We start from the raw sequence: 13,725 nt of genomic DNA on the forward strand, positions 1-13,725 counted from the left end.
TGAGTCACTCTGACTACACAGTACATATTCTTCAGCTGCTGAAAGCTGTATTGCAGCACCCCGGGGAATATATCAGAGGAATAACCAATAATCAAAGCATATGTGCAAACGAGTCTCACCAACACTTCAAACAACCTTTAAAATTATTCATAGAACCACAGAATCATTTAGGTTGGGAAAGGTCCTTAAGATCATCAAATCCAACTGTTAACCTAACACTACCAAGTCCACTACTAAACCATGTCCCTAAGAGCCATGTCTATTCAAAATGAAGGATCTCATATTGAAAACCGCTTTTAGTTTGCTGTTGGGTTTTTTTGTTTTTTTTTTTTTTTTTTTTAAAGAAAGTTTATTTACATGGCTGACATAAGTCCACTCCAAAAGAAGCCATCCTATCTCCCCCACAAGACTTTTGAAATTACCCTGATGGATGCAAAGAGTGATTAAACTTTGTTAGGTCAGGAATTGAAAAATACTAAACAAAACAATGGTATCTTTTATGGCAGTTTATCTCCATATGGAAAGCTTGTCACTATTACAATTACTGTCTGAAATAGAATATTGAATCTCCAATAAGTGTGTGAAGAATAGTAATATTAGAAATGTGGCATATATTGGGGGAAAAACCCTAAACCCATACATCCAGCCCCTTCTCTCTAAATTTAATATGGATGCCTTTATTTGAAATCTCAACAGTCAGAGAAAGTCATCTTTAAGTAAGATAATTTATGGCTGCATCTGACTAGTGAAGAAACCCAAGGGGCAAGCACAAGCACCAGCTCACTGCTCATCCACGATGCTTAACCGCTGCCGTACCCCGGTACCGCCTCTGGTACCCACCAGATCACGCAATCCCCACAACCACCCAGCAGATCCAGCCCCTGGGACTCCTCCGTGCACCTTCCATGATCCACCCCAGGGCACGTCCCCACGAGTGTGTGGGACAAGGGCTACACTGTGTACAGCAGCCAGGCTGCAACACACGGTCCCTGCTCCGTCAGCACAGACACAGCCAACATTCGTTCTCTGTAAGCTTCTCATGTCTTCCCAGAAAAAAAAAAATAATAAAAAAAAATCCCTGCAAACAGTACTAATTAGAGACTTGTGCATTTACAAGGGCATAGTAGTGTCCCTCCTTTGCCAGTAACTGGCTGTGGGTGCCCTGCTCAACCACCCTGCCATTCTGGATCACCGCGATGATGTCTGCAGTCTGCACCGTCGTCAGGCGGTGAGCAATGATGATGCAGGTTCGACCTTGCCGGGCGTTATCCAGGGCTTTCTGGACGATCTGCACACAGATGTCGTGAAAACGCTGTTAGCGCCTGGAAAGCCTTCACTTGTCATAAGAACTACATTTTTTTCTTTTCTTAGTCTTTGTCATCACCTGAACGTGTCTCCCATAAATATACGAGTCAGTGCGTACACAAGACCCTTACTCGGTAGGGTTTCTCACAGAGGTCAGTGAGACTGTTTAAATGAGCACGAGACATTGAAAAGCGGGTTCTTAGGCACCCAGTTAGGGTCAGAACACAAATTCACTATTTACCATCAAATACAGCTAATAGGAAGAAAGCTAAAGAGTATCAGCTCCCCATGGTCTTTTCTACTTAAAGTTTTGAGGTTTTCTACTTGTTTATTTAGTAGATATGCACAGCTTCCTAGTATCATTCACAGCTGGAAAAGCTACCATGGTAGACCTGTCCTGTTGTTTCACAGCTGAGCATTTGCAACATGTTTGCCTTGATTTTATTCTACAGAAAGCAACTAGCCATGTATATATACATATATATTTCACGTAATCATTACTCACCTTTTCACTTTCTGTGTCAAGTGCAGATGTAGCTTCATCCAGAAGAAGAATGGCAGGATTACGAACCAGCGCACGGGCAATTGCAATTCTTTGTTTTTGGCCTCCAGAAAGTTGTGTTCCTTTCTCACCCACCCGGGTGTTATATTTCTGAGTATTAAAAATTAGAAAAAGAAGGCCTGTGAATACTCTTAGAGAAGGAAGATTAGAAAAGTTAAACTTTATGTATGGTTATAAAAATGATTAGGTATTTCCATCTTCAAAGAATAGTATAGTGGCAAGTGGTTTTAATAAAGCTAAGGTTTTACAAACACCTCTAGTATAAATAGTCATATATACAGCCACACATTTATACCTGATCTGTAAATTTACTTCCCCGAAGACTGAAATAGGTCTTGAATGGTACCACCAGAGATACAGCAGTAAGGTGTCCACAGACATCTGCCCACGAGCATATGATCATAAGAGTAACTAGAGATTTAATGCTTGCTGACATATACATGAAGAACTTGATCCTGCATTACTTGTGAATAAAGAATCCCAAATGTCATAACTAGTTATGAAGATTAAATATTTTTCAGCATCATTACATCATTTTCAAGTCACACAGAACTACAATGAAAACAAACCATCAAAGCATTTTTCCTTGTTAGAACCAAATTCTTGGCAGGCATGAAGGTCAAATGCCATGTCATTCACTTTTGATTTATTGCCCCTTCGTATTTGTTAAGGAATACTCCCTGTGCATGCCCATCCAATTAGAAATGGAACATTTAGTTTTACTGAATTATTTTTGAGAAAAAAAAAAAAAGTCTGAGTAACCTGAGAAGTTTCAGCTGTCATAGGAAAAAAATATCAAAAAAAGCATGAAGACTTTATCTGTACATAAAGTGTCCTCTTATTTTCTCCCTTCTCATATTCTGCTTTGTCTACCACTATATTAATTGGAACATGGGTGCTTGTTTTAACAAGCTAAGAAGGATTTTAAGCTTGAAACATGCTGACATTTTAAAACATAAATTCTATACTTTTTCCCATTAAGGGAAGTAAAAATATTTATTTGTAATTTGTTCTATGTAAATGAGCATTACCTAGATTTCTGCCTATCATTTAAAATATCTAATGTCACTGTGAAGAGAAGATTACTATGTCTTACCTCTGGCAGCTTTTCAATGAAGGCATGAATATTTGCTGCTTTAGCTGCTTCTTCAATTTCCTCCTGACTAACCACCCTACTGTTGTCTCCATATCGAATGTTTTCAGCAATGCTGCAGTCAAACAAAATGGGCTCCTGTGACACCAGGCCCAGCCTGGACCTCAGCCATTGTAAATGCAAAGATCTGGTGTCACATCCATCTGCTAACTAGAAAAAGCAACAGAAGAAACGATGCCAAGTTGACTACAGAGCTCATCCACAGATACACACTGTAAACAGGAAACACGAATTGTAAGAGGAAGCCTGTTACATTTTAGATTCCCTGCTGAAATCAAGTAAATTTTGCATGCAAAATGGAAAAGGACCGGCAGTATAGATGAAATATTTCCTCTCATTAGCTTTTAATTGTGTGTGTTTTTTTCCCAGCAGACAGAAACACCGAGTGCAGATCACAGGCTGTTCCTGCAGTCCTTCCAGCCCTACTGACCACGAGAAGCACTGAGAACCTCATGGGAAAGCCTATCTCTAAGATGCTGAACAAAACAATAAATACCCACAGCTGGAGGCCTTTAACTCAATCTTAAAACCTCCAAGGAGGTTTCTTTGGACTTTCTATACCCATTAACGGGGATTGCATCAAAAAGCCCATTGTAACCTTCTGACGGTGATGCAGTAACATCCCTGTGGGGTAACGTTTGTATTATTTGAAGCTTGTATCTGTCTCTAATGTGTGGATTCAGATTAATGAGATGACTCACTGACAGGCAAGTGACACGAACTTTACGCACCCCTGTGTGACCAGGCTGTGAGCAGTTCTGGGGAGGCAACGTGGTCTGACACGGTCATTCTCTTCCCTGGTGAGATCCATGCCCTGAGCCAGCACACTGTGCCAACACGGGTGCCAGTGCTGGCACGTGTGGCGAATGCACGGGGCAGGAAATGACAGGGGTCTTGAGGTTGTCTACAGCTCCACTGGAGCCACAACTTCAGTAACCCACACCTCTAAAAAAAGGCATCTCACCAACTATTGGCAGGATTCTTTAAAGCCTCTGAAACCTTGGAAGACAGAGTTCTGTAGATTTAATTGTTATTAATAGCCACACAAGTCTATTTTTACCACTTGTCCTTCCACGGGGTCATAAAATCTCTCCAAGAGCTGAATGGATGTGCTTTTGCCACAGCCGCTGCTTCCTACTAATGCCAGGGTCTGTCCTTTGTTAACCTTCACATTGAGTCCTTGCAAAACTTGAACTTCTGGCCTTGTTGGATATACAAAATGGATGTTTCTGAATTCAATGTTTCCTTCAAAATTGTTCTGAAAAGTAACAGAGAGTTCACATGCTCATATTAGCATTTATTAGCTTTAACTGTAATAACACTTGTAAGACTTGTTATTGAAGTAAGAGAGCTGACAAGAAAGTTTGGGAGGCTGTTTTCAAAACTGCTTTTGAAGTTCTTCTTTTAAATTACACATTGGATTGGTAGTATCATTATTTCTGGGGTGATCTGCAGATGTAAGTCACTAGATCTTTCCGCAGAAACAGTTTTCTGCACCTCTTGTATCTATTTTTCACTTCACCTTTGAAAAGAACATCTTTAGACAAAAACAACGTTAATATATTTCCTTTCTGAAAAATGTAATTGAGGCACTTCTACTCTTGATATAACCTATAGCATTTGCTTTCCTGATCTCACACTGCAGGTAGCACAGTTTGAACAAATGCAACTAAAGGTCAAGATCAGCTATCGAGACAGAGAGCTAAATTCTTTGCTAGGCAGCCGTGTAGGACAAGCTGTGTTTTAAACAGCAACGATAGTTGTTAATTAGCCATTCCAGCCAGGCTTATTTCTAGGCACGAGTGGAAGAATGAGGGCACACGCTAAGGTTATTGCTTCTCCTATCGTTTGGAGCCAGAGCCAGCCCTATGTCAGTACAAGCAGCACCACAGAGTACCGTGCCCTTCACAGCAGCTGGTGATCTAATTTAATAGGCTCAAAGCTTTGCTTTGCAGAATTCACAGACATCACTGGTATTCGAGTCCAATCTATTCTAGAAATATTTTCATTTAACCTTTATTTTACCAGGGAGCTTCTGCCAAATCTTTCAGCGTCTGTGCTGGAGGGTCCTGGTTCGAGAAGGTGTGTAAAGTGTGCTCATAACTTTAAAGGCTGAAAATCCTGCGTATAAATGTAAAGTTATAGAGACTGGATTATGGTCTCCTGAGTAGGGTCTACCATCTAAAACCTACATGGGAAGTTAATTTTAAACTTAGATGGATGTACAAATGTAATCCTACCACGTCATGTAAACTAAAAGCATTTAATGCAGAAATTTGACAAGTGCTGTTGCCAGTTTCCTTAATGACAATTTTGGTTTAGAGGTGATTTTGGGGGCATTTTTTTAGTGTGTTTTAGTTTTTTTCTTTTTCCTTCTTGTTGTTTTCTTTTTCTATTCCTCCCCCCCAACTTTAGAGCAAAACAGATTATTCATTAAGTTAGTTTTGACTTCACAAGAGTACATTTTTACTTGTAAGAGTTTCCACAGTTGTAAGAGGGTGGATTTTGACAAAACTTCTGTCTCCGAAGGAGTTACTCTCTCTTATCTACAAAAACAGTAGGAAAATCCACTTATATTTTATTTCTCCTGTAAACTCTTAAAAAGGCAACGCAACTGTGAGTGGAACTGTCATTGCCAGTGTTTTCCTGAAACCGTTTAAGAGCTGGGTCAGTAGAACAAAAAGTAATATTTTTTTTTTAGCTCATTCAGAGCAAAACTAGATTTAAGGGTATACAATTCTGACTGAAAAACCAAAATAACACGGCCCATTAAAAATATTGAGGCAGTACCACCATTTTATATAACGTCTGTCTTTTTTAACACCAAAAGAAAGAGAAGTTATGAATACAGTTTTAGACAATAAAACATTAGTGATTTAGTTTGTTTCACTTTTTTTCTGCAAAAAGTCTTACCAATTTTTCACCTTCTTCACTATAACTGTCAATTAGAGGTTTTCTGTCCAAAAGTTGAAAGATTCTTTGAGCTGACATTCTAGCTTTGCCATAATCTGGTGCCAGGGAAGCAGACTGGCCAACATTCATAGCTGCAAATATGACGGAAGAGAAGACTCTAAAAGCCAAAAGATAAAGCATCATTCATTTCAGATAGAACAACGCATAATTTTCCTAATGCGTAAAAAAAACCTCTCCGAATAAAGCTTTTTAGCATCTTTAGATTATGACATTTCTGAAGCTCCTCAGCCCTGAAAATTTCATCAAGTATTAGGAAGTTCTGTTTATCCCTGTAACTACTTTATAGATGAGCAGTGGTGTCACCGCTTCTCTACGCAATACCCTCTGCCTGCAAGGGCCGTCAAACAGACTTCTCCAGTGGAGGTGCACTGAGCATGGCCACACAGTTGCTGCTTCACTGCCCGAATACACACCTTCTGCCCAAACTGCACTCCCAACCAGACCAAATTCTTGAATCTCTATGCCCCATTACCTCTGTAATTAGATGAAATAGTTTGCATGCATTGAAATCTGTATCATGTGTATGGATTTTTTTTTTTTAAACATTTTATAAAGTATACTCACATAAATACATTTTCAAAGTTGCTCAGGCAATGGGCAATGAGCCATGCCCCAAATCTGAAGACTGCTGCATTAATAAAGTAATTTGCACACTGAGCTACTCCGTAGGTAAATCCATAGAAAGGGGCTTTTTTCAGAGAATCTCTGTTAAAGGAAGAGATTTTCCGTAAATAACTTGTAAAACAGAAACAGCAGACACTGGCTGGGAGATGGCCAGATGTCTGGGTTGAAGCCTTCAAGCAATACACCTCAGCCCCTGAAAACACAACAAATCAGCTCAGAATACGTGCACGCTCACAACCCCCGCCAGAGCCTACAAGCATCCTGCATCCTGACACGGAACCGCCCTTAGGACTGAAAGTTAGAGCAACGAGATCCTTCTTCCTCAGTTATGCTACCTTGGAAGTCTTCCTTTGCTTTTCTATAGCAGGGCAGGCCAATAAAGCAGCTAAAAAAATAATAAAGTGTAATAACTACCACTTATAACCCATTTTAGTAGGCTCCTGGGCTAAAAGCCCCCTGTGGGCTCCTGCCAGGTCTTCCCATCCGAGCAGAGACCTCTCATCCTGATTCAGAGCACGGACATATTGCTGGGTATCCCCACAGGGATTTGGACTAAGCCTCTATTTCTCAATCTGTCCTTCTGGAGAAGTTTCATTTTGTGCAGTTAATTGAATGCACACTGAATCAGAGTCTGGAGAAGTCTTTTCCCTCATGGTTTAGGATGGTCTTCAAGGAAATGGAAATCTCCTTTCTACTCCAAGCTCCGAATCAGAGAGCTTTGACAGCCCAGGTGAGCATCCTGCCCATATCTGGGGTAACATCAGTTCACCAGACACTGAATTTTAGCACTGTTTTGGCTGAGGACAGATTATACAATGCATCTTTTTCAACTCCTTCTTTTACATTTCCTCCTTGAAGAAGGAAAGAAACAAATGAGATTTTGGGCTATTTTTTTAAAATAAAATGGAGCTAGAAAAATCTGGCATCCCCAGTGATCCAAATGCATTTCAGTGGAGACAAGTCAGTGAGATGTAGCAGGTCAAACAGGGGAAACCTATAAAGTTTATTTCAAGCTTTCAAAGTCATCTAAGGGGAATAAAACTGGATTTTGTTATAAAGGGTGCGGTATGGGAATTAACGGTTGGCTCCTGAGTTAGTGTCAATCCAATATACAGAAATGGAGTAAATATATGACCTATATTCTAGGCATACACAAGAAAACACAATATTGTGTAACGCATGGACAGAATGCAGTTTATAAAGTGTTTTCATAATGAAAAGGCAAATCCTGCAAATGTCTTTTCACTCTACATTTAAGAATGTATAGTAAAATATACCAAGTGAGCAAATTTCAAAACTATGTAAACGACTATTGATATCCTTCCCAATCTTTTGGGTACTGGATAGCTTACAAGAAATGTATTTACAATGAATCTGAAAGAACAAAGTGTACAAAGAAAGAATTATTAAAGAAAAAAAATCCCACCTATATGGACCATTCAAGCTTGTAACGTATCTTTCATAAAATGCTTCTTCCCTGGTCAGTGAAGCTACAGTTCTTATGTTTTCAACTGATTCTGTTGAAATCTAAATTAGGAGATAAAAAAAGTAAGAAGCAATTCCTTATAACTGCAATCTACAACACATCTCCTTAGCACTCAATCTCTTCTTTAGCACTTATTATTTTAGATGAGAAAGTGCTTGCTTAAGAGAGGAGATCAGGGTCTACTACATAGGTGAAGGAAAGCCCAGAGTAATGAGATTATTCACCCCACAGTCACAAGACAAAGGGGGTGAACCCTGAATGCTTTTAGGTTCAGGACCTTGGGCCAGCATGCAGGAAGTCTCAGCAGCCCCTGCCCTAACCTGTGGCTTGTGACCTCAATGATTTAAACCGGATTTCATCAAATAGGAACAAACCCTGGTCATCTGGACACAGCTTGCACTTTGGCATGGACTACTTCTGTCTCCTGGAAGAATTGCTATCTGGCCAATGAAGGCAGCACTCTGAAACTCTTGAGCACATTAATGATTTGCATTTTATGATTGAATGAGAAAGTAGCAATGTCAGTGTTCAGTGGCTCAGCCCTGCAATGCTCCCGGCCACTGCAGAGAGCAGTGCAGGGCTCTGCTGCTTTGCCCTCGGCTCAAGGAGCACCAATGCCGGGGCTGATGCTGTTACAGCTGTCCCTGCCCAGAAATCAGCCATGGAGCCTTTCAAATGCATTTTTATAGCCTAATTTACAGATGTTTTGTATTATCTATGTTTTGCTTTTCTTGGGGATACATAAACATTCCCTTCGTCTCCCACCCTGTCCGGTCCTGTCCTCTCCCCTCACCCCTTCATTTTAGCTTGGATAATTGCGTCAGCTGTAACACAGCGACAGCGCTGCCCTTAAAAGTGATCTCACACCATAACCCTGCAGTTAAAATTGGAGAACTTACTCTTCCGGCCTCTTCCAAAGCTTTTTGATCTTTTGCGGCATGACCAGACACAGAGCTAACTCTCGCAGCGTTTGTAGCAATAACGAAAGGAATGCAGGCCAGGATAAGCAAAGTTAACTGCCAGCCGTATACAAAAGCAATAATGATGGCAGTCAGAAGGGTAAAGACGGTCATAGTCATCAGTCCAAGTCGGCTTCCAGTTGCCTAAGAAAACCCCAGACACCCCCAAATATCCATCATTAGATTTTATTTTTGTTGCTTATATCAGCTCTTGAAATCGCTATACAGGCAAGTTCAACTGGAAAGCAAAACCCTGTGTGGTGACACGTCTGGACATTATGCACCTACTTACATTACAGTTCCTAGATGTTCCTTTTACCTGCCAACATTCAGGCCTTCAAGTGAGGTTAAAGGAGTCTAAACCATTGGTAACTGCAGTTTAATGAAATATCTGGGTCTTCTTGCACTACCTGAGGCACAGAAGACTGTGGCCACTGTCACAACAGGGTGGGTTGGCTATTGGGTGCCCAGCATTAGGGAATATGGGCTTCTTTCTAATAACAGTTATCCATTGACCCATCCCGCTAATGGTGGTGGAAACTACTCATCCTCAGGTTCTCACACTGCTGCACCCAGGGCTGGGTTCTCAGAAAAAAACCCTGAACTTGGCCACCCTGCAGAAATGCTTTATATCTCAGCAGGGATAATGAGTGGGAAAGATGAAGTCATACTGTAGAACTCCTGTCTCCTCCCAGCCTATGTAACCTTTTCATCAAGGACTTTTAAAATGAGAGATGATTAGTATCCAGCATCCGGGTGGGCTCTGATCTGCAGAAAAAAGGTCTGAAAAGAGCCCTGTGGAAATAGTTCATCTTCCAAAGTTTGGCTTGATGGAAAAAACAAAAATCCTTGGGCGGGAAGCAAAAATTCTCTCTTTTGCCAAAGACTTTCCTGCCCTGAAAAGACTTTTCTTGTTCAATAAAATTTAAAAAAGTAATAATTAAACCAATGCCAAGGTGAATTGTTGCCATATGTTCTAGGGGCTGCACATAAAGATGGATTTGGAAACTTCATCCAGCGCAGCATGAGGCACGGTACTTACTTACTGACACTCTGTAACGCTCCAGAGAACACAATAGCTTTGGAGAGCAATTCATGCCCTCAGCTGGCTTTTGTAGTTGGGGGACTCTGTGCACCCCTCCTTTCTACTGCCCAGACAGAGTGACCTAGTTCAATGCCACTGAAATAAACTGGATTTTTAAAAGATGAAAAGTTTTGAAGATGAAGTTTTGTCAAAGACTATTTTATCACTACTAGCCCATAAGGAAGGAGGATGGGAGAGAGAAATAAAAGCCTGAGACTGAAAAATGTAGGGATTAAAGGATTTTTGATGTACAAATTTGAAGGAAACAAAGACATCTTAAGACAAACCAGTAAACTTCTCCCCCACAAGTCCTGCAGTGATTGGTTTTTGTTTTTTTTTTTTTTTTCTCTTTTCTTCCCAGGGAGAAGAAAAGAAATGGAGATACATTTGGCAGATTGTCAGGGACTGCTGATGAAGTGAGCAGAAGGAGTAATTGTGCAGAATTTGCCATATTCTCTTGCCAGTGTCCAGTGGCCACCTCTCTCATACCAGCACCTTGAGTCATTCCCTCCCTTGGCCATCAGCCTCCCTGGTGTTCTTTATTAATGCTGGGCCATTCCTTACTGTTTGGTCTGTCTGCTTGTGTGTGAAACGCATTTGGTGAGAGTGGGAAGAAGAATTCTCTTCATTAAGGTCGCTAAGTGTTTGTAGCATTTGCAGATGCAACTTCTTTGTGATACTCAGGGGACACCCATCATAGGGTGTAAAAACCTGGCATCCACTGATTCTGTTCCCCAGCACATATGCAGATTTCACTTTGTGTGGTGAAGTGGTCTACAGTTATTATATGCTTAGCTTAAAGACTTGCTGCAGTCTTGATAGTTCTCATAAATTACCAGCTGGGAAGCCATTTCCAAGGTGGCGACAGCATGCTATGTAGATGCACCTGCCAGTTTTGTGGGTTAGTTTTAATACTTTGTGTTCTGGAATAATTTCAGTGTCCTTTGCCAATTACAATTAATATTTGTAAGGAAAAAAATATTTCAAAAGCACAGAAAAAGAACCAGCATACCCCTTTGACTTGGGAAGCATCTGTAGCAAGGCGAGTTAGCAGAACACCAACAGCATTTTTCTGATCATCGTACCATCCAATTTCCTGCAAGACGAGACAAGGATTTTTGTTTCAAATAATTACATGTTTTTACCATATTTCAGATTTATCAGGATTACTAATAGAATGAACAAGCATTTCCAGCTCAGGTAGCATTCCGGGAAATGGAAGTACAAGTCATGATGGGCAACTGTAATATCTTTCCCCTGTAGTCAGCGTCTTCCAAGTAAACTAAAAGAAAAAGCTTTAAAAGTATTTTTTTTGTGAAAAATTATATGTTCACAACAATCAAAGTGTTATCAGCTGTGCTGTTTTTCTGAATGTGCTTATTTAGAAACTTTTATTATAAACTCCTTTTACTCATCTCTTCCTTGGGCCTGAAGAGGTTAACTATTCTCTTCTTACAAGTTACCTGTTCCATTAACTATAGAAGAGCAATTGTTCATCTATATGTGCACATACAGAAAGGAAATGAGGCCCTTTTACCTCCAAAGGCTATGGCAGGTTTTTTTAATCCCTAATTTTCCTTCTCCTAGTTCCTTTCAGATGTTTCTAAGAGTACAGAGGTTCTTGTCCCCAGTGGGTGTGTGGGATGCCAAGTTATGCATTCTCAAAAATCCTATGTAACTAACATGAAATTGCACAAATTAACAGAAAGGGTTTAATATAAGTAACTTTATTTTTCTCATGGGTAATTCTTGATGCAAGAGGGCAATTGGGTTTTTTTTTTTAGGAAAAAATTGTCAGATTGTCTATTCGCTATGGATTGCGGTACCTAGATTTAAATCTACAGAAATCTAAACAGATTAGATTTAAATCTATATATTACATACTTGCACCATGACCACCCAAGCAAGGGAAGATTAAACTTTTTTTTTCATCCTTGCACACACAGACAACTGCAAAGCGTGTGCATACTATAACATGCCAGAAATATGCACATTTGCAATGCCAATCCTTCAAAATTAGAGTATTTGAAGTAGCAGCACTGGTCCAAATTGCACATGGATTAGGAGATTTTCAGAAAAGTTATGCTTTTTCCTAAGATAGTGGTAGAAGAGACATATTTTGTTTGCTTTTCTCCAGACCACACAATTAAAACCCAATGTGTACCTTATAACAGTCTGCAAAAGCCATCTGGCTCTCGTGATAGCCTAGCTGCATAATTCATACCTGCTGAAGTAATGCTCTGAAGGACAAAGAGCGCAGCCTCATTGTTAGTATTTCCCCAGACTTCCCAAATGTGAACCCCTGGGGGAGGAAAGAGAGTCACATTTTCTCATCTGATGCTTTAACTCTGTTTATGAAGCTGCACAACAAAAGAAATTACACCAAAAAGTCTCCTACAACCCCCCTGTGCCTATATAAGTCTTGGGAAAAGTGCCATTCTCATTCCTGGAACCTGAAGCTCTATTTTCCTACAGAAAGGAAGATGCATGGCAAAGAAGGCAGGAGCTTCATTGTAGCACCTTATTCTTATGCCTCATCAGCACTAGAAGATAAATCAAACCTATCTAGTCATTGACCTCCCTAATCTGACTGCTACCAGAGACGTTCACTCACAGCAGTTGTACCAATGGATTTCATCACATGGACAGTGTGCAGGAACTGTATCCTGCCAGTTTTGGACCAGTCATTAGAGAAAGGCAAAAGAAGAAGTTTGCTTAATGGTATGAAAATCACCATCTACTATGGAAAGAGTCTATTTTATACTCACTTTGGCAAGAGTCTATAGACTGTCAATGAGAAATGTCAGTCTTAGCTTTGACTTTCAAGGCCAGACCCTCAACTTTGATTTCGATCACCCTGAATCTGCATTGCCTTCAGGGGCTTATTTAAACCAACAGCAAATATGGAGATATGTCTTTAAGCAAAGACATACACAAACCTGACATACCTCAGGAAGAACCCTGGCATTTCTGTGTGTTTTTGTAAGACCAGATTGGTGTTTTTCTCCTGACTGCATTGATACAAGTTATACCTGCAGCCTGCTGGAGAGTTAAGAAACTTCTAACATTTCAGTGTAGTGACACTTACTTGGATTATATATGCTGCTAAGGTAATCACTCCAAGTAAAAGAAACATTAAAGAAAGCACCACAGTGTTTTTACTCCGCTTTTCTGGATCGGTTTCTTGAAAAGCCTATGCAAGAAAAAACACAAAAATGAGTACGTAGACAATGTGTGCCAGTTACACAACCCAGCCTTCATCTCAAGAAGCCTGTCTACTTCAATTTCTCCTAGCAAGTATCCTGGATCCTGAAATAAGTCTGCAGTCAGGTTTCTGTTGAGGGCCAGAAGACAGTCTCCAGCTTTCCATTTAACCTACATCTTGCTAATTTGTTCCCCCCAGCTCCAACTATTGTTCCTCCTTTCCTCTGCTGGTCAGATGCGGTCCCATGGGGCTCTGCCTCTAGAGGGTCACTTCACCAACATTTATCCATTTTTCGTTGGATTCATTTATACAAGTGAATCCCACCCAGAGTCCTACATAGGGAGAACTGCCTGAGCATGAGGGAGGCTCAGGAC

The 13,725-nt window shown here is 40.4% G+C and overlaps 1 protein-coding gene across 1 annotated transcript in view; it reads right to left on the reverse strand.

Moving 5' to 3' along the window:
- Window positions 1-340: 340 nt before the first annotated feature.
- The window catches only part of ABCB5 (ATP binding cassette subfamily B member 5), a 32,486-nt gene continuing 19,101 nt past the window's right edge, over window positions 341-13,725 (reverse strand). The window contains exons 18-28 of the mRNA XM_074150521.1: window positions 13,235-13,339; window positions 12,371-12,448; window positions 11,159-11,242; window positions 9,003-9,206; window positions 8,044-8,144; window positions 6,558-6,698; window positions 5,934-6,090; window positions 4,081-4,278; window positions 2,964-3,170; window positions 1,811-1,957; window positions 341-1,288 (exon numbers count right to left, since the gene is read on the reverse strand). Of these exons, the coding sequence (XP_074006622.1) occupies window positions 1,091-1,288; window positions 1,811-1,957; window positions 2,964-3,170; window positions 4,081-4,278; window positions 5,934-6,090; window positions 6,558-6,698; window positions 8,044-8,144; window positions 9,003-9,206; window positions 11,159-11,242; window positions 12,371-12,448; window positions 13,235-13,339 (1,620 nt within the window). The 3' untranslated portion in view covers window positions 341-1,090. The remainder of the gene's footprint in view (window positions 1,289-1,810; window positions 1,958-2,963; window positions 3,171-4,080; window positions 4,279-5,933; window positions 6,091-6,557; window positions 6,699-8,043; window positions 8,145-9,002; window positions 9,207-11,158; window positions 11,243-12,370; window positions 12,449-13,234; window positions 13,340-13,725) is intronic.

The sequence above is a fragment of the Numenius arquata genome, chromosome 7, assembly GCF_964106895.1.
Source record: "Numenius arquata chromosome 7, bNumArq3.hap1.1, whole genome shotgun sequence".
NCBI lineage: Eukaryota > Metazoa > Chordata > Aves > Charadriiformes > Scolopacidae > Numenius > Numenius arquata.